The sequence below is a fragment of the Macrotis lagotis genome, chromosome 2, assembly GCF_037893015.1.
Source record: "Macrotis lagotis isolate mMagLag1 chromosome 2, bilby.v1.9.chrom.fasta, whole genome shotgun sequence".
Classification (NCBI taxonomy): domain Eukaryota; kingdom Metazoa; phylum Chordata; class Mammalia; order Peramelemorphia; family Peramelidae; genus Macrotis; species Macrotis lagotis.
The window spans coordinates 305,504,364-305,525,791 of record NC_133659.1 but is presented as its reverse complement, the minus strand read 5'-3'; the positions used below and the strand labels follow the sequence as shown (position 1 = coordinate 305,525,791).

Below are 21,428 nucleotides of genomic sequence, written 5' to 3'. Positions count from 1 at the left end.
TATTCCTAAAGCACAGGGCTGACCATGTCACTCCCCTCCAATAAACTCTCAACATCTCTAAGATTGAAGACAATCTCTCTTGACTTTAAAGCCTTTTATAACCTGGCTCTAACTGACCATTTCATCTAGATTGATCATACACATATATATGTATATATTTATATATAAATATATACATATATATATATATTACCCCCTTATAACAGTATAAGGTCTAGTCATATTCTGCCTTCCATCCCTTCTCCCACCTTTGTGTCTTTTCATAGACTGACACCTGTGCCTGAAATGCCCTCGCCCTTACTCCCTTTGAGACTTGGCATATTCAGGCAGCCAGGTCCCGATGGCTAATAGGCATAGCTATCCAGTGATTTTCTTAATGGTTACTGCCTCAGCCTTCCTAGACTATGTATTGTATACATGGCTTATGTATGCTTCTCCGTTGTCTATAAACTTGCAGATCTGTCACCGCCAGCTCTCATCCTTTTGTGGATAAACTCTGAGAGGACCACCTCATGCCTCTATTTCTTTTCCTCTCATTTTCTTCTTAACTTTCTACAGTTTGGCTCCCAAACTGTATCATTCCAGTGAAACTTCTTTCTCCAAAGATAGTAATGATGTCTTCATGTCCAAATCTAATAACTTCTCTGAAGCCTTTGATTGTCTCTCTTGCTATTCTCTCTTTAGCTAGGTTTTCATGGCATTCCCTTTCTCCTATTTCTCTTTCCTGCCATTTTCTTCTCCATTTCCTTTGTGGTTTCTCTTGCCAATCAATCAGGAGCTCTACCTGGGTCCTATTCTCTCTAGACTATTTCATTCAGTAATGTCATCTACACCTGTGGTTTCATTTATTTCTATGCAGAAGATTCTAAGATCTATAGACATCTTAAACCCAACATGTCCAAAACTGAACTAATTTCTGTAAGTCAAAGACACAACCATTAAACTAAACTCATTATCTCACCCCCAGCCCCTTTTCTAATTTCTCTATTTCTGTTAAGGACATGACCATTTTCTTAATCATCCATGATCTCAACCTATGTTGGTTCCTCCCTCTCATCCCCATTTTCAATCAATTGACAAGTCTTGGTAGTTACGCCTTGATCTCTCTCCTATTCTCTTCTCTGACCCTGTCACCATCCTAGTGAGGGACCTCTATGTAGCCTCTTACCTGGACTTTTGGTATTGCCTCTGTTTGTTTCTCTGCTTCAAGGCAAGTTTATCTATTATAGCTCATCCTTTATTTTGCTGTCATGCCATTCAGTAAATTCCAAAGGCTCCCTATTACATCTGGGGTCAATGGCAAAATCCTGTTTAGACTTTTTGAAGACTTCCATGACTTGGCTCCTTCCTACCTTTCCAGTCTTCTCTTATTCCCCTCATTGATCCCCACCACCTAGTGACACTGGCCTCACATAGGACACCCACCTTTTCACTCCCTGTCTTTTTATCAGCTGTCATCTTTGCCTACAATTCTTTCCGTCTTCATCTCCACCTCCCCACTTCCCTGATACTTCTCAGGTCTCAGGTCAAATCTAACTTTGGGCAAAAAAGCCTTTCCTGATCACTTTTAATGTTACTTTCTAAGATTCCCAGTCATTTATCATGTCTCTATTTTGCTTATACATAGATATTTGGATGTTATCTTCTAAAATGGACTGAGTGCAGGGACTTAATAAATGTTGACTTAACTACCTGCCAAAGACTAGGGAACATAAATATAAATATAGTTGAAATAACCGCTGTCCTCAAAAAGTTTACATTCTGGGGGATACAATGGAAATTATAAATTTGAAGCTAGTAGTCTCATTTCCTAGAGGTGGAAATTGAGTCCCAGGGAGGTTAAGTGATTGTCCAGGGTCATACGTCTAATAAAAGCCAAAAATAAAAGCTGATAAAAGACTAATAAAATTCAAACCCTGGCTTCCCTGACATTGAGTCCAGTTCAATAGCCACTACACCACTCTTCAACAATACTAACAGAGGTACATAATTGCAGGTGGTATAAATCATATAAGGTTGGTAGTTGAGGTTTAACCATTGAGTCAGGAAAGTCACTTGAACCTTGGAAGGGACTAGAGGTTCTAAGAGGGTGAGGTGAAAAGGGAGAGATTGGAAGGGATGGAATAAGCAGGGTGGCTAGAGTGTAGAGGCAGCAACGTGATGTAGAGAAGATGGAGCGCTATCGCTTCTGCATGTTACTGGATAAACTGTGCGGTTAGCTGAGATGAATGAAATATTTACGCATATGGACTTTAACCCTCCCAGAAGGCATGTGGAAATACGGGGGTCAGAAGGAATCATCCCTTAAATTGTGCCAAGTCCACTATGGGAAAGCTGGCATGTGTTTGGGTAGGGAAAGATGAACTTGGGATTCTCAGCCACATTACTTCTAAAAAAAGAGAAGCCCTAGGGATTGTCTCTCACTTCCATAATCCTTCTCCCAGGAACAAGAGACCCTGGGATCCTGGGATCCGGCATTTGACCTAGTTCTTAATTCAAGTTGAGCTGTCAGGCACAAAGCCCTTGCCCTTGTCCTGACTCACAGTTCTTGGGGATTGTGGTACTTATTAGCTATTGGAAGCTGGCCACCTGAACGTTGCCTAAATTTGCAATTTTACAGGTTTGCCTACATTTCAGGTGGAAGGTAGATTTGATAAATCACAATGTGAAACTACATCATTTGGCCTGGACGTGTTCTTGCTGTGTAACTCCAGGCAAGTCACTTATCCTATTTGTCGTGGTTACCCCTTCATAAAATGGGGACAATAGCAGTCACTTTCCAGGGTTGTTGTGATGATCAAATAAGATAATTGTATAGTGCTTGGTACAGCATTGCTTCCTTTTCTTCCTCTTCCTCTTGATTGGGTAGATGGGGAGATATTTGAGGGACTGAAAGGGAAGCAGCAGGGCACCAAAGATAACTCACCTCAAAATATGGTCCCATGTTGGCCATGCCCTGCTCAATGAAATATCAGACCAAAGGGATCTGGCCTTAATCTCCAGACAGGACCTGCTATGTAGAGCAGCTGTTGACTCCTTATAGAGCTTGGAATGTCATCAATAGGTAAGTCTCTTCCAGGTGTGGCAATGAGACATGGGGAGCAACTCAGCCACAAATTAATTCAATCAACATGTGAGAAACAAGAAGATGGAGTGGGCTAACAGTGCTAGCTTCAGGGCCAGGAAGCTCTGGGCTAAAGTCCAGTTTCTGACACATAGTGGCTGTAACCGTGAGCTTGTCTATTGGTGACCCAGGCAGGTAGCAAAGGTGCTGGATCTAAATTGGGAGAGGTTTTTCCTTGAGAGCTTCTTTACACCGGTGACAGGGACAGACATCTGTTGATGAGCAGAGAAGCTAGCACCAAATATGGGAAAGTCTTTAAGTGGTATGTGATCAGCTTAGTGAGAATCAGGGGTATCATGACGTTAAAATGATCACAGGTGAAAGTAGTATTAGAAAACAATATCCATAAAGAACAACCAATTGCAATGGGGCACATTAAAATAAATCTGCCCAGTTTGATTTTAATTGCTTTTAGGTCTTTAGACTTATATGTCTGGTTTAAACAAAGACTGAGGAATGAAAATTAATGTTAGATTCTTAATTGTATATTTGTCATTAAACCCATCATATTTAAAATCTAAGAACTTTGCAGGTTAAGATGACCTTAATGCAGCCTCCAGAACATTCTTACTTTCTGCAATACTTTTAAACAATTTTGACCTGAATTAGTCTTACTTTCTTAGTCTGGTTCTTAAACTGATCCTGGGATGATAGTTTCTGATAATTCCATGGAACACTTCTCACATGGTCACTGTAAACAAAATAACTGCTAAGATTTTTTTGGAAGGTGGGGGGATGTGGTGGGGCTAGAGATGAGAATTTTAAGATACTCTTCAAATACTACATCACTGTTTTTCCTTAAAAGCACAGAGACAAAGATTGTTAAACAATTAATTTAATAATAGAGAGAATATGTAAACACTCTGTAGTATTATATTTTAAAAAAGTATACAGTGTAAAAAAATGACTTCTTTTCTAGGGGATTCCAGGTATTGATGGCTAACAATTTCCACATCTAATTCAAATAAACATTGTTGGATTCAAATACCAGTGATGGTATATTTTATATAGAAGTTTGTTAGAAGTTAAAAAATATTAAAAAATAAATATGACAAATATACGAATTCTTTAAATGTTTAAAAATGAAGTTTAAATTTAGAAACAATCTGTTATCTAAACATAACCCTAAATAAGTCAATCTATTTTTTAGTGTTGCTTAACTGTATTAAATTATGTTTAACACTTTTAAACTTATTTTTCCAATTTTAAAAAGCTAGATACAAAAAAGAATGGAATTAAATATTTAGGAATTTATCCTCATCCACTAGCTTCCAAAAAGATTTAAGTGAAAGAATTATAGGACAAAGCTCCCAATTATGCAACCTATGAAGAAAAGCTATTTAAGAGCAATAACTTCAAATCTTCTTTTAAAAAGCAGAAAAAGAAGGTGACATCAAAGTCACATAGGGACTATCACTGCTGTCCCTGGATAATACCCAGGCAATGTACTTGGTCTTTTAAGTATTAGTTTACTACTTATGGGAATACTCAGACTCTTTTTACTTCTTGGGGTGAAAGGAAGGTGGTAATGAGAATAGTTTTATATCACTCTCACCTTTCCACAAACCTGTGAAAAACTTTCTCTTCTGGCTTTACACAAGCCCTCTTCTTTGAATTCTTGGAGAAATGGCTTTAAGATCACAAACAAACAAACAAACAAACAAAAAAAAACAACCAAAATTGCAACAACAAATCTTAAAATAATCTTTCATTTGAAAAACCTTAAAATTTACTATAATTTTCCAAACAAGGTGTAAAAAAGGAAATAATTTTATATTCACAGCTCCCAAATACTAATAACCATCAAATTTAAAAATTAAAAAAAAATGTGACATACCTCTTTTTTGTAATCAAAATTTTACTGAAATCTTTACTGAAGTGCAACACAATGAGTTATTGTGGAAACACTGCATTATATAGTCTGAGATTAACCAAAGTTTATTAAATGAATATCAAGGTTCTGATATTTTTAAAAATGTTGTGTTTTATAAACCTTTCATTTAGAGAGAGAGGATATAATTTACTAGACTGGATTAAATACCAGATATTTTAAAATAATTTAAATCAAGAATTATTATGTCTTAATTTTATTTTTTCTTTTCCATTAAAAATTCTTATTATTTGGTTGACTTTAATATATACTTTTCATAACTCAAAAATAGTCATAAATGCTCTTTGAAGGCATTTCCCACTTTATAAGCATTGTTTTTTTCTTTTAGCTTCACTTTTTCTCATGGGATTTCATTGGAATCTCCACTTAGAAATTTTTGTGAAGTCTTTTATGACTCATTTTCACCTATGATTACCAATAGACTTCAAATCTCCCTAGATATTAGCACAGAAGGTGAGCTTAGAGACTAAACATCGCTGTCTGAAAGGCTTTAAGTGGTGAGTAAAGGGGGTTTCCTTCAGTGTCTCTAAAATGATTTGCAGTAAATCCTCTATGTACCCAATAAAATTGGGTCACTAGTACAATCCATGCTATAAAACAGTTTATAAAACTGTCCTGAAAAGAACCATGAATTATTTTCTGAAACATTTGATTACAAATTATAAGCCCTATTCAATAACATATTGGAACTTTAGCCTATTCTAAATGAAAACTACCTTTACACAGATTTAAAAAAATTCTTTACAGAAACCTTAACAAAAAAATTAAATTTAAAAAGAAAAAATATTTATTTTTATTTATTCTGAAATACTCATTATTTTTTCCTGGATTTAAAATTCCAAAAAGTTAAAGTTAAAGTTAAAAATGATCACCACATTGATTTTTATGATACTCACAATACTTTTGAAAACAGATGATAACAGATGGATAAAGAAGCATTTTTAGTTAATCCAGCAAAATATATATGAAAAATTAACTCACTGAAGGAGTAGTTTGATTGTCTGAGAAAAGCTTCACATAGAAGGAATGAAACAGATGTATTTATAAACAATGGAAACATTTTAATGAATCAGTAGTCAAAATAAATATTTAATTAAAATGAACAAAAATGGTAAATAGAATTGTAGTGCTTCAAAAGAAACCAGAAGTCATTTTCTTTTCCTCACAAAGAACACTGGCTTTAGTGGCTTAATGTTGAACTGCTCACAAGTATTAACTTAATAAATATCTGTTCAATGAGCATATACTTTTAAAACCAAAAACCTCATTACTTCAAATAACAAGACCAATGACTAATAGGTTCAGTTTTTTTTTTTGTCCAGTTATTTTCAGTTGTGTCTGACTGTGAGCCCATTTGGGGTTTTCTTGGCAAAGATACTGGAGTGGTTTGCCTTTTCCTTCTCCAGCTCATTTTACAGATGAGGAAACTAAGGCACACAGGGTGAAATCACACAGCCAGTGAGATCAGATTTTTAACTCGGGAAGATGTGTCTTCCTTATTTAAGCACTGGGTCTCTATGACATCACCTAGCTGCCCACAGAACAGTTACAAGTTTTTAAATAAAACTAAAGCTATTATGGTCTAAAATGATGCGAGGGAGCTTGACCCAATGGAAGAAGCACCAGCTTTAGAGTACGAGGCCGAGGACCATGCCACCCACCTCTCTACCCCTCCAACATCCAGAACATCTACATCCTCAGACTCCCGGATGAAAAGGAAGTCCCTTCTAGCTCAGACTTAGGACCCTCGGGCCTTGTGAAATGACATGTATTAAAATTTAAGGATTTTTAGGGAGTGAAAGACAAAGGATATTGTAGAGTTAGAACAACTGTATGGGTTACCAGCTGTAGTATATGCTCTCTCAAAAGAAAATGCATCAAAATTCTAAGAATACTACTGGAAAGCTACATGTCAGTTACAGAGGGTTTAAAAACATTCGTTTTGTACAGCGCTAACGGATAATTGTACAATTGTGATAAGAGATACTGAAATAATGTATTTACATCCCACACATAAGTTGATTAAAAAAATTTTTTTGAAAACACACTCAAAAAAAAAAAAGCCAAAAAAAATCCAACCCACATACAAACTAAGCCAGTGTTTTTTCACTGAGGAAAGTTTTTGATTAAACACTAGTGAGGATTAAGTGGTACAAAGAAAAAGTAGTATTTTTAATCTATTGTCAGATTCCAGGGTGAAAACAGACCAAAATCCATAAAAAAAATAGGAAAATAAAAAAGGGTTGCATGGAATAAGGTGGCACATATTGGAATTGTTCTGTGGGATCCCCATCTAGTTCTTGAAATATTTTCCAATTGCCATCAGACTTTTCCTCTAGGCTTTAACAACAGTGACTTCGCCACTTTTGACTTAAATTTTTCTCATATTCAAAACACTCCTACTTTCAACCCAATACAAACAATTTAGTTGAAATATTATTCTCCATAGATCGAGAACAACTTATTATATAGGTTGTCATGTATTCTTTCCACTTTTTCAAAACATCCACTTTGAGCAAATTTTAACTTAAATGCCACAAATTCAAATATTTCCCCATGCCATTGTTATCATGATAAAGAATAAGGCTATTCACCATTTAAAATACGTTCAATCTCCTCTAGTCTTTTTAAAGCAGCAACTCTTTTCTTTTCAATGTCACTGATTTCTTTTGTCGTTTTTTTGTTTTCTTTGTCTATATTTTCTTCTAATTGTGGGTCTGATTTAGATTGACTTTCATTATCATTTTTCACTGTCTGGGTAGATGTTTGTTCACTTTTTGTTTCTTCCAAGTTTTCAAATGAAGGTTTTTTGCTCCCTTCACTACGTGTGGTCCCTGCTGGTGGAAGATATAAGCGTTCCCCGCCACCAGAAGAGGAGATTTTAACTCTCACTATGTTCAAATGACGATGGATGTATTCTTCATGTGGTGCAAGATCGAGGGTCTCAAGCAGGCATTTTTCTGCTTTGATTAAGTCCCCCTCCTCAAAATAAACCACACACAGATTGTGTTTTCCTTGGACATTGTTTGGATCCATTTCTACAATCCTCTCAAAACATTCCTTGGCTCCTGAAATGTCTCTTTTCTGATTCATCAGAATGTCTCCCTTGAGGATGAGCCCCTTGATGTGGTCAGGGTAGTAGCGAAGCAGCTCTTCCAGGACGGGCAGAGCCAGGAGCTCCTTTGAGGACTGGGAATATAGGAGAGCCAAGTTGAACAAGGCGCTTCGGAAGTCTGCCTGCAGCTTGATGGCCTTCTTCATCCACATCTCTGCTTCGCTGCCCTTCTTGTCGTCCATGGCCAGCATCCCCAAGTTGAAGTAGCCGTTTGCATCATGGGGTTCTTGGCTCACATAGTTAAGTAGCCGCTTCTTGGCTTCGGGTCTAACTTTGGCTTCACCTAAGGATTACAAGAGCAAAATCTTGAATCCATATTCACCAATGAGATAATTCATAAGCCTACTTTTTGTTTGGGACTCTTAGATTTTAAGAACCTAGGAAGGCAGTAATCTCCCCCCCGCCCCATGGGTGCTTGGGGCCCAAATGGGTCCACCAGCAGGGTCTGAGAGAGGGGCTGGGGTCCAGAGTGAATCCTTTAAATGTAAAGGAAAATATAAACTTCATTATAATTTTGCCTCAACAATGGCATGAAAAGGGCCACTGCACTGTTAAAAGAGTTATTTGCTCAGACACAACTTTTAGTGTTAGCAGCCAGGTAAGTGGACCCAACAAAAAGCTAAAACAAAACTTTGAGTAACTGCATCCTGAAGATCTCTAGTTGGGGAGATAGAGGGACATTTCACTTTTTCCATAAGAAAGTAAGGTAATGACACAAAATACTCTAATATATTTAAGAAAATCAATTGGGACTGTAGCTGTGTGGTGAAAGGATGGGGCAGGTGGTGAAGTGGAATGGGCTTAATCTGGAGTCAGAGGAGCTGAGTTCAAATCTTGCTTGTGGCACCAATTTCTGGTCCACTTGAGGGTTCCTCTGAGAAGGAGGAGGCTGACACCTGAGCTCCCTCTAACCGACTTTAGAAAGAAACCACACACAAATAGCCTAGAAATAGATTTTCTGGATAAAAGGATAAAATTTTTTAAATCTGCTGAAGTCATTGCTTTTTCTATGGAGGTAAATATTTCATCACATGCCTAATATGGTTTGAAAAGAATTACCCAAAGTAAAGAATATCCCACATGAGGGGGGCAATCCTAATCGGTTATTAAGTAGCATGCTATAATATGAAGAACATTTGGACTGTCTGTCAGCAAACTCTGGTTGTAAGTTTTTGACAAGTCATTAATCCTCTCTCAGCTGAAGTTTCCTCAGCTGAAAAATCAGTGGGCTGGGCTAGATGATATCTACGATTATTTTTTATCTCCAAGGGGCTAATAAAACTTAAAAAGCTATGAATAAAATTTTGAACAAAATTAAATATTTTGCTGTTATCAAAAAATATTGTTTACAATTTATAAATGAAAATATTTACATTCATGGAAAATGAAATCAAAATTAGGCACCACACTGAAATAACTTATACTCCCATAGAGGTTAACTATCTTTTTACCCAACGAGTATTTCAATAAATGTACAAAAGGAAAAATGACAAATTACTAAGTAATGTTCTAAACTAGCAAAATGGATGTTACCAGAAATGATCATTCCTTTTACAAAGTATTAATTAACCTGATAGCTCATCAATGATGTGGACTTCTTGCAGGTTATAACTGGAAAAGTTTTAATAATGGTGCTTAGTGAGATCTAGGTGTATGTGTGAATCAAAGAAGTACAAACTTTTCATCAAATTTGGAGATGCTCATCACAAGGAGGATAGGTGCTAAATGATGACATTTTTGATATCTTTATTTCCATTCTTTGTTATATTTATAAAGGGGGTGGTGATTGGGACAGGAACAGTAATAATTTTTTGAAAATCATCTACTAAGAGAGGGCTGAGGAATTAATCTTATTTATAAATCATAAAGACAATCCAAAGAATGCACCTGCTACTACAGCTTCTAATCCCATCTCTCTCTCTCTCTGGGTTTTGTAGATAGAATAGTTAGCTTTCAGGTAACTATTCAGAATGGGATTCAGGTTCATTATAGATTAGATAGGACATTTGGTGGGGGAGTGGAAAAGGGAATGGAGGAGGGAGGAATAGGATATCAAACCATAATACCTTATATTGGTGTATGAATTTTAAGTATCTTAAAGCTATATAAGTATCTTTCAAATTGTTGAAACATAATATATAGTGTTATTAAGCACTTCCTTTACTATATTAATTTCAATTATGGCTTCAAAAAGTCTAGGTACACATTCTCTTTTCATTAACATATAATTTTTAAAAATTAAAATAAATCTCTTCAAAATAACTGACCAAATCTACTTTAAGCTTCATAATGAGGGAGAAAATTAGCCATCCATCAGTTTAAAAGAATTTAGTAGATTTTGATGAAAAACAATAATTAAAAAAACCGAGGAAAATATTCTCTAACATAAGAATATATATAATTAAAATTAAATTAGAACTAACTATACCACAGAAACTAAAATGAACATTTAATGGTCTTATGAAGTTGAATTAAATAATCTCAAAAGTTTTTTTTCAATTCAGTCTAAGAGTCAGTGATATAGTAATAAAAAATACCCCCCAAAAACCCAAAACCAAAATCAAAAGCCTTATCTTGGATAAATAGTATGTTAGCTACAATGGAAAATTACTGTTCCCTTCCCAATCACCACCCCTTTAAAAATATAACAAAGAATGGAAATAAAGATATCAAGAATATGTGATTTTCCTGGACAAAACATTTAGTCAACAAAAGTCTATTATGCTTAGAGTTCTGTGTTATATGCTGAAGGAATTCAAGATACAATTACAAGATCTTTAAGGAACTTACAATTAAGATGGATAAATGTAATGGAAACACAAAATATGTAAAACTAAAACTAACACTGATCCTAGCATTAGAAATAGAAAGAATAAAAAAATGAAATGAAGCATTGTATAATTATGTTAAACAAGAAGTTTGACCTCAGGAAGAGCTGGAAAAAATGCAAATCTCTTTGAAAAGGTGGGGGTGTACAGATCTAAAATATGTAGCTCAGATTGCCAGATTTTTCTAATATATTGGTTGGTTGGCTCAATTTCCCTTTTCCTTTTTGTTTTACACTTTAAAGGACAGCTTACTGTCTAGGGTGGGAGGAGTATTTTTGGAAATGATGCCAGGTATATTGGCATGTGCCTGTAGTTCAGATCCTGGGGAGCGTGAGGCTGGCAGAACTGGGGAGTTCTGACCCATACTAGAGCACAAGGGGCCCCTGATTGGTCACTGCATTTCCAGATTGGAAGAGATAGGAAGATTTTTTTTTTAATTGGAAAGAAAAAATGTCCAAGAGAGTGCAAACCTCCTTTATTACATGGTAAAATTTGACTGTTGTTTAGTTTTTTCCTTCTCCAGACTTGCCTTGGGTCACACAGTCATAAGTATCTGAAGTAGAATTTGAACTTGGGTCTTCTTGACTCCAAGTCCAACATTTTATCCCAAGTCACTTATAGTTAGACTGTGCAGACTGCATTAAAAACATGTAAAATAAAAACTATCATTATATTTGGGAATAAAAAAGAGATTAACAGACTGTTCCTTGGTATTGATTCAACTTTTAAATTAAAATTCAATTTAAAAAAATTTTACATTGCTACCTTTATTTCCAAATATATCCCTCTCTCCTCCTCAAAGAGCTTTTAATAAAGAACAAAAAAGAAAAAAAAGGAAATCCAAACCAACAGAAAAAACAGCCTGACAGCACAGACAATACTCTTCAAAGCCCTCCCCACTTCCAAAGAAGGGAGGTGTACTTTCTCAGCTCTTTTCCAGGGTCAAACTTGGTCACATAATTCTACATGGGTGAGGGCCCCCCCGCCCCCCATGCTGGAGTACTTCTGTGCAGTCTTCTTGGCTCTGGTTATTTCAGAGTATATCAGTTCACACAAAACTTTTATGCTTCTTGGGAATTGTCTGGGTCAAAGGATATGGATGCTTTTTTTGTATTTTCTTAGCATAATTTCAAATTATTTTCCAAAATAAGTATATCAATTCAAGCTGCTCCAATAGCGTACTAATGTATGCATCTTAAGGAGGCCTCTTCAGCCTCCAGTAGTTCTATTTCTGTCAACTTTGTAATTGTTTGGGAAGGGGTGAAACTGCAGTTGTTTTCACTGCATTTCCCTTATTGGCATTTTGAAGCAATTGTTTATACGGTTGTTAATAGTTTGCCATTAAAATTTAGAAAACATAACCTCTGACCACTGGGTGTAATGTATCTGTTAGTTCCTGGTGTATTCCAGGAGCAGACTGATGCGCTGTCCCCCAGCACAGCAGGCAGGCTCTCCTATGCCCGGAGCCCTTCCCGCCCCACCAAGTGACGGGCACATTCTGTCCGTCCACGGTCCTGCTGCAGCCATCTTCCCTGTTGGTTTAGCCACCAGGCTTTGCCGTCTGACTGTTCACTGACTTCTTTATGTGGTGGCTTCCATAGTTAGGACAGGAGCTCTTTGAGAGATGGAATTCTTTGAGAGAGGGAATCTTGTTTTTCTATTGTTTCTGCTGCATTTAGCAGTGTTTGGCTCATAATAAATTATTTTCACAAATGATCTTATGTTCCACTTTGGATAGCAATTATCTAAGATACTTGAGAAGAAATTGTTTACAAACGGTAACTCTTCTTATTCTAGCTAACTGTTCAGCTCATATAAAAATTTTATAATTTCATGCAATCAAAAGTGTGTTTTTTTAAAAAAAAATCTTACAATTACTTCTATTCTTTGGTTTAGAACTGTCCTCCACAACATTATGTGTGAAAGGCTTTTATTTAATATTGCTCTCAATTTTTTTATGCCATGACTTTGAATCTTCAGGTCATTTTTTTTGAGTTTTTTATGTTACATGACAGAAGACCTAAAAAAAAAAATCATCTCATTTTTCAGACTGCTTTCTGATTTTCCTAGTAATTCTCTTCAAATAAGAAATTTAGAGTTCTCAACTTCATCAAGCACTGAAAAACTTAATACTTGATTCTTCCTAGACTCATCTAATTATCTACTTTTCTATTTTTAAACAATACCAATTAGTTTTGATAATTACAGTTTTATAATATAATTTAAAGTCTGGAGGTGCTACTCTCCTATATTCCTATTTTCCCCTCATTATTTCTCATGAGATTCTAGTCCCCGCCCCCCCAATTAAAAGTCTCTTAGTAGACTGATTCCTAATGAATTTTGCAGTTATTTTGAATGGAATTTCCCTTTCAAAATAATCATGGATTTAAACAATCCTGTAGTAGGCACCTACTGAGACAGGTCTTGAGGGTGGGTATTATTCCTAAGATAAAAGTAATTCTCTCTCATGTTTATAGGCAGGTGATGGAAGGGTGAGGCTGAGAACTGGGAAAGGACACAAGTAACTAGAATAAACATTAAATGAAAAAAATTATGAAGGACTAGAAAATCTAACCCTATTCTAACATACATAAATGATTTATATTTAATATAATACTGCATTTAAATTTTGATGATACTAGAAGTGTCAAGTTTTTAAAAAATTCATTCACTTTTTTTTTTAGATTTTGGCTAGGCAAATGGGGTTAAGTTATTCACTCTATTCTTATAATTCCATTTAAATCTCTGATTTGAAGTAGATGTGAAGTTAGTTAAAAGGGTAAATACTAGTCAGATTTTTGAATTATGACAAATTCCAAACATCATTATTAATAAGCCTTTGGTGGGAGGGAATGCCTGGTTTAACTAGAAATACCCTTTAGATAAGCCACCATACCTGACTCTTGCATAAGCAGGGCAGAGTTGAACAGCGCTAGTTTATGATTAGGATTCATCTTCAAAGCCCGCTCAAAGTTTCGAAGGGCTTCAGTTGATTCTTTAAGTTCAATATTAACAATTGCCAGGTTGTACCAAAGGTCTGCATTGCTTCTGTCAAGGTCCAAAGCCCTGAGATAGGATTCCTTTGCTTTCAGTGGTTTGTTCATTTTTAAAAGTAATTCTCCTCTGTGGAAGAAGCAAATCAAATCTTCAGTTTATAGTACCACATTTATCCTTGCAATTTAAAATAAAAAGGTTTAACAAGTTAATTTTTACTAGGCACTCTACCTCCTTTCAATTTTTTTTCTCAAAAATAACTTAAATCTCAGTTGGAGATTATGGCAGGGTCTGTATTTCTATATTTAACATGCATCTTACTTTGTTAGATAAGGCATAAAATAAAAACAGAAAAAATGCATCTTGGCTTCTTTAAGATGTTAGTTGAATAGAGAAAAAAAGAAAAGGAAGGAGGAAAGGAAGCTAGTAAGAGGGAGAAAGGATTTGCTCTGATATTTTAAGGGAGGGTTTAACCAATAAGTCAAAATAAATATAATTAAACATAGCAATGATTCTTGAACTATATATGCCAAGGTTTTATCATAAGGGGAAAAAAACCACATTGATGAAGATGCCATAAACAGACCCCCAAGAATACTATGGAGGTAGATTTATGAGTATGAAGTTTTTGAAGGCAAAGATTTGAATCCAAAATGGGTATGGCAGGACAGAAGACCATGATTCAGATTCAGTATTGAGATAGCGTGGGTTGAGAGTTTATAGGTTCAGATGGGAAGAAAGAATAGTAAAGGTAGAAGTACAAAGTGAAAGGGAAATTTCAACTTGGGATTGTCAGAAACACAATTCTTTCAAACTTTGGTGGTACAGGAATTCTTAACAGGATTTGATGAACATAAGGGTAGGCTCTAAAAGTTCTGACTAGTTATGTCTTAAAATTGCATGAAAAAATAAACTTCTATAAGTCAAATTATTTCCAAGAATTTTGAAAAACTGGGGGGAGGTGACAAACAGAGAATTAGGAGGCACACAGCTCGTTCATAATTAAGGACCTACCACCTATGAAATGAATCTTAACAGGTTTTTCTTTTTTTCCTGAACTTGTAGATTACTGAAAAAAAAACCCTTCTAATTCAATCAAAATTATATTCAAAAATACAATAGACAATCTTATATGAGAATAGTGTGAAATTAAAAGCAATACCTGCTAATATAGGCCTGTTTGAAATCTGGTCGCATGCTAATAGCTTGTCGATACAACTGATCTGCTTCTTCAAGTCGAGACTCATTTGCGCGAATTAAGTTAGCAAGATTGATATAAACATTTAGATGGTTGGGAGCAATTCGTGCAGCATATTTTTTACCTGGAATGATCTGGTTAAAAAAAGATGTTTTTAAAATTCATCCAAGTATGGCAAAAGAAACTAAGTCAGAAAAAAGGCATTCACATCAGGGAACTAAATTAAAGATAATTTTGATAAGAATGGCATTAATACAACATACAAAATCAATTTAAAAATCAATTTAAAAAAGAATAAAAACAATATTTAAATTTATCTATGATCTTGATATGGACTTGCCCTCCAACAAATGCTTATTTTGATACATCTATGCCTGGTGATCCCTTGGGACTCTAGTCCATGTCTTCATCAGAGAAATGATTTGTCTTCCTTACCTTGTCCTCCCTCCTCCTCCGCTCCTTTGAAGCTATCAACAGAGCATCTCTACTTCTCCTCACATGACCAGTCCATTAAAACTGTCTTATTTCTGGGCCCCAGAAGGTGAAGCAGAAGAGGGTCCAAGGAGCCTGTAACCTCCCTTCCTTCTCAGACAATGGCCCCACCACTTGGGGCTCTTTAGTCATGGATGTGGTCAGAGAAGCTGCTTCAATTATCAGGGAGTTACAAACAATAGCATTTTTCAAGGCTGTTCATTAGATCTTACCATTGTCCCTGCTGCTATGACCCCCAGATTCCTTAGATGGGTCATTTTCTCAGCCATAAATACTGTGGAACAATGTGCCTTTCTACTCATTCTAAGGTGGAAACTTTCCTATATGTGTGGCCTCTTAAATTCCTTGAAAGTAAGGTTTAGCTTTTCAATTTGGATCCTCAGGACTTGGTACAAAGTGAGTAGTCTCAATTAATTTCTTTTCCTTTTATTCATTAACATATTCATTCATTTTAATACCCTCTGAGGGACTGAAACCTATATAACAAAAATCGAAGAGATAGAAGGCTTGGTTCAATTTTAATCTATTAGAGACTACAGTATTCTATGGCTCAAAGCCATACAGAGGAATACTGAAATAAAAGATAGGAATTGTTTGAAGATGGTTGGGATTAGTAAAGATGTTCTGAAATGTTCCAAAGGCAATCCAACCCATTCTCCTGCTGAATCATGGGCTCAGACGTGTCCATTTGTAACTTATGGATCAATTCTACAGGTTCTCTAGCTAACTGTGGTCATCATCTGTATGTTCCCTGGGTGGATGGTTGGGGCAAATTCTTTCAGATGGTTATGGGTCACTGTTCTGTGAGTTTATGCAAGATGTAAAATATCAGGAATAAATATCTTAAGAGTCTCAACAATTATGAAGAATCCTTCACCACCTTGGGTTCTGCACAAAATCATCTTGATGTTGACAAATCCCTCTGGCTGGCATGTGTCTCTCTGCTTTAGCCTCACAATTGGAGGGTCACTGAGAGGGCTCTTTATCTACCTTTTATTTTAAATAAAATCTTGTTATCTTTTATCTTTAACGTTACTTCAGCTCCTCAAATATCCCTCTACCTACTTCCTCAGAGGGAGTCATTCTTTATAACAAAGAACAGCGATATCAGGTATGATGAAAAGAACACAAAGCAGTCTGGCTCTCTGACCGACAGAGGATGGGGATAAAACACAATCTATAATGAAGCTGGAAAGAGAGGCTTGTCAGGTTGTGATAGGCTTTAAAAGCAAGGGAGAGTTTTATGTGGTTGTCATTTGTTGCTCTAGAGACAACAGGGAGCCTGTGAAGTTTTTATGAATGAGTAGGACATGATCCAATTTGCATTTAAGTAAAATCTTTGGCAACAGTATTATAGATGAAGGGGAATAGAAACTTGAAGGGAAGAAATGGTGAGCAAGTCACGGTTCCCTCTGTCTCGTTCAAACAACCTGTGAATTGATTCCTCAAAGCCTTCATAATTTTGTTATTTTCAGCACACATCTATTCTATGTACACTCCAATCCTGCTGCTTTTCTCATCAGTTTTTATCATGATTTCAATGAGTACATCTAGGAGTCTGAGAGTTCTAGCACGGTGGTTCTTCTGTCTTTGATGATGCAATCTATTATCATAAAGCTCTTTGAAAAACATTTTTCAGTTTTTTCTTTGTTGTTTTTTACTTTCATTCTTACATGCCTTTAGCATGCTTTATATTCTCTGGTTTGCAGCATCAGGCTGTTTCCATGCCAATATACATTGTGTTTTTGTGTTTCTGTGTCTCTTCTCCTAGAACAGTCCCCTCCCCACTAACTTCATGTACAACAGTTTATGATGTGTCCACCCTAGCACAATGGGCCATTGTAAACTCTCTTCCACTATTCTCTTTCCTTTTGCTATAGGGGAAAGTGTGTAGGAGACTGGGCAGGAATGTTTTCTACAGATTAGATGAGAATAGTTTCAATGACTGGTAGTAGGAATAAGATGAAAAATGGTAAAGGAGTAACTAGGTGATTGAGGCAAGGGATGTAGACTGTTCTTTCATGAATAAGATCATATATACGTTGTCTCCCTCAATTTAGAATGTGCATTTTTATAAAAATTTTTTTAACATTTTTTAATTTTACTCATTGAGACAGCAATTTGATATATATGTGTAGTCATGCAAAATACATTTCTTTATTAGTAATGTAAAATAAAACACACTCACCCCCTACTACCACCCCCTCAAAAACAAGAAAAATTTAAAAAAGTAAAAAAGTATGTTTCAATCTGTATTCAGTTCTCTGGGGGGGGGTGGATAATATTTTTCATCTTTAAAAGATTTTATGAATTAACTTATTAACCTAAACTGGTGGCATCTTTGGCAGACATCTTTCTTTTCACCTGGCAAGCTGCTGTTTTCCTGATAAAGAACTTTTACAGTTCTTTTGTTCTTGTTATGGCAATTATTATAGTACTGTATAAGTATATCAGATAAATTGTTATCAATATACCAGATAACCTATACAAAATGTTTATAGCCTGTGTCCTTTGTTCCATCCATATCCCATTTTTAGTTATTAATAACTTGTTTGAATAGGTCAGGTCTGAGTTTTATTTTAATAGCTTACAATTTTCCATGGTTTTTTTTTCTAGTTTTCTGCAAATTCTGATCTTTTCTCTAATAAGCTGGTATTGATTTTGCCCTAACAAGTTGATGATGACCTAATAACTGGTTCAGGAACTATAGTCATTCATATCAGTAATGAGGAGCTTCTGGTCTTTGGAACAGTTCGAAGGATGGTCTTGGCAACAGAGTAAGTCGACTTTCTAAGGATTAGCCTAAGAAGAAGTCAGTTTCATCTTTTGGGTGAGGTTGCCACATTCATTCTTCTCTTGATCCATCACAATATATTGGCAGGAAATTTCTATGTAAGTATGATTTACATCATTCATTCATTCGTTCCTTATTCCTGTTCTAGTTTTGTACTTTACCCCTCTGTTGTCACTTTTTCTCACCTTCGCATTAAGAAAGCCATCAAGTATTATAAGATGTTCTGATTTAGTCCAAATTGTATGGTTTAGTTTCTTGTAGAATTTCTCTTTTTTTAGGGTTTTGCAAGGCAAATGGGGTTAAGTGGTTTGCTCAAGGCCACACAGCTAGGTAATGATTAAGTGTCTGAGGCCGGATTTGAACTCAGGTACTCCTGACTCTAGGGCTGGTGCTCTATCCACTGGGCCACCTAGCCACCCCAAATTTCTCTTTTTCAACCAATTCTTGTGACATAACTTTCTTGGAAGGATTCTCAAAAGCCAGAATAGTTCAAACTCTGGAAGGTTCATTCATTTGTTTCTTACTCTTGTTCTATTTTTGTACTTTTCCCCCTGTCTTGTTGTCACTTTTTCTCACCTTTGCATTAAGAAAAGTCAGCAAGTATTATAAGATGTTCTGATCTAGTCCGAATTGTACGTTTAGTTTCTTGTAGAATTTCTCTTTTTCAACCAATTCTAGTGATATAACTTTCTTGGAAGGATTCTCAAAACTCTGGAAGGTTCTACCATTCTACACAGTTCTAGCCAGAGAATGATATATACTTTCCAAAGTCCAGTCTAGCTATATACAGAGAAAATTAAGACTATCCTAATTTTCCAATCAACTTTGTGATAATCCTAGATAAGAAACTTACATTCTGCCAATGACTTTCTTTACACAAATGAATATCTTTTGAAATTCATACATAGCCCAATTCTCTTTTTTCTTCTTTTTATTTTTTTAGTGAACTTATTGCGGTACAAAAATTATTCATGGATGGAATAAGTTGAAATGACTTATTTCTGAAAAATTATAATTTGTCTAGAGTGGTCAAATAATAATTACTTAGTTGAATTATTCTGATAACCTGAGCAATCCCATATCCTAGACGCCTTCAAGTTAAACAAAATTGAACAAACTACATATGTCATGCTAAATTAATAGAATCATAGAAGTCATCTAGTCTATTATTTTACAGAAAAAGAAATGGAGGTTATTTGACTTGTACAAGGATCAAGCACAGTTAGCAAAAGTGCCAGAGCACAAATTGACTCTCAGGGTTTTTTCTTTGTAAGGGTGTTGCATCTAATCAAAAAGATGATTATTAATGAGCATTTTCTAGTAATGTAGGCAGAGAAGAACTATACTCGCCTGGTAGAAAGTTGTTTTTCTGAATAAATTCCTTGTATAAGATGGTTTATTATTTCTCTTACAATGGAATGAAGTATAGGGAAAAATTATGAATATCTGAGACCTCATTGTTTAACTTCTGAATAAATGGGAGTTTAAAAATTAGTGTTCATTAAAAAAATTTCATTTTTTAGAGAATTAAAAAGTTGGCCTACTTGTTAAAACATATATACAAAAATAATCACTTCAATAAAATTAGTTAGAAAATGTAAAATTTAATAGACTGTAGAAAATATGAAAATAAATTAATGACTTGAATCTCTTAATGAGTTAATTAAAACATATTAATACAGGCTGTCCCAAAAATCCCAATGCAGTTTTAAGTTATTAAAATATGAAACTAAACTAAGACAATGGGACACTATATATTTTTAAAGTCAAACCTGTTAGAAATAATAGCTTTCCTTAGACTATTTCTATTTTTATTAGACTGAAGCTACAAGAAAAGGACAGTTTAAAAATAGACAAATTTTTGTTCAATATTATCATTTAAAATAAGCTTAAAATGTAATATTACTTACCTGTGGCATCAATGATTTAGCAATCATGTAAGATTCCTCGGCTTCTTTGGTTCTATTTAAATTTTTATAAGTTCTTCCTACATTCATGTGGGCCCCAATATCATCTAAAATAAAACATTTGATACCCTACTTCATATACAAGCAATTCATAAACAGTACATATATATATATATTCATATACATATATATAATTGACTAATAAAACAATATTATATTGACATATATATATAAATAAGACAAGAACATGAATGGTCTTAAGGACTTTAACATGCTTTTTAGTTTCTCCTTTAGGGAGAAAGGGGGCAAGAGACAATGATATTTGCATCATTGCATACCATTTTAATCTAATTTGTATTATGGGTATTTAAACTCTCTTATTAAACTTAAGAGCAGAGATCACGAATCTTCTAGTTTCATGTTTTCTCCAGAACTGGTATTACTTTGGGGGGGGGGGGTAAGTCTGCCTGTACCACTGATTGAGGTGAAGAGCTGCAATATGGTGAAAGAGAGCATCAGCATTCAGTGAGTAAGAGACCTTGTCTCCTAAGGACCTAGTCCATAAAGCTAAGTCTTTCCCTGATTTCTTCCTATCTAAACTAATTTGGACTTTCTTCACTAGGAGGTGCTATACCACAGAAATCAAAGGTCCAGTCAAAAAGAAGTCACCCTTCCATTGATAAGATGAGAAAACAGAATCACAAAAGGCTTTAAGGGACCTGCCAAGATCTCACGGACAGTAAGTTTTTATGTCTCTGAAAAACTACTTCCACTCTGTAATACACTTCTATTCCTGGCTGATTCCAGCACTGGACATTCCAGGATTGCACTCAGACCACTTTCCACTGGATGGAAGAGAATCTTAAAGCTCAGATATGGCTTAAAACAAAACAATTCTTATTCTGCCTTCAACTATCATCAAATTAAAAACAATTAAAAATTATTTGTGACTTAATGTATACTACTTACCTGGCTGAACATGTGTTGCCTGCAGGAAGTATTTTAAAGCTCTCTCAAAATTCTTTTCATTTTCCAAAGCATGACCCACATTATTCCACAGTTTGGCATTATTTTTATTGACCTTT

At 35.2% G+C, this 21,428-nt stretch overlaps 1 protein-coding gene across 2 annotated transcripts in view; it reads right to left on the bottom strand.

The window, feature by feature from the left end:
- Positions 1–4,285: 4,285 nt before the first annotated feature.
- TMTC3 (transmembrane O-mannosyltransferase targeting cadherins 3) overlaps positions 4,286–21,428 on the bottom strand; it is a 60,802-nt gene continuing 43,659 nt past the window's right edge. For both annotated transcript variants that reach the window (XM_074226553.1, XM_074226554.1), the window contains 5 exons: positions 21,313–21,424; positions 20,347–20,450; positions 15,115–15,284; positions 13,855–14,081; positions 4,286–8,413 (listed from right to left, as the gene is read on the bottom strand). In XM_074226553.1, coding sequence (XP_074082654.1) covers positions 7,602–8,413; positions 13,855–14,081; positions 15,115–15,284; positions 20,347–20,450; positions 21,313–21,424 — 1,425 coding nt within the window. In that variant the 3' untranslated portion in view covers positions 4,286–7,601. The remainder of the gene's footprint in view (positions 8,414–13,854; positions 14,082–15,114; positions 15,285–20,346; positions 20,451–21,312; positions 21,425–21,428) is intronic.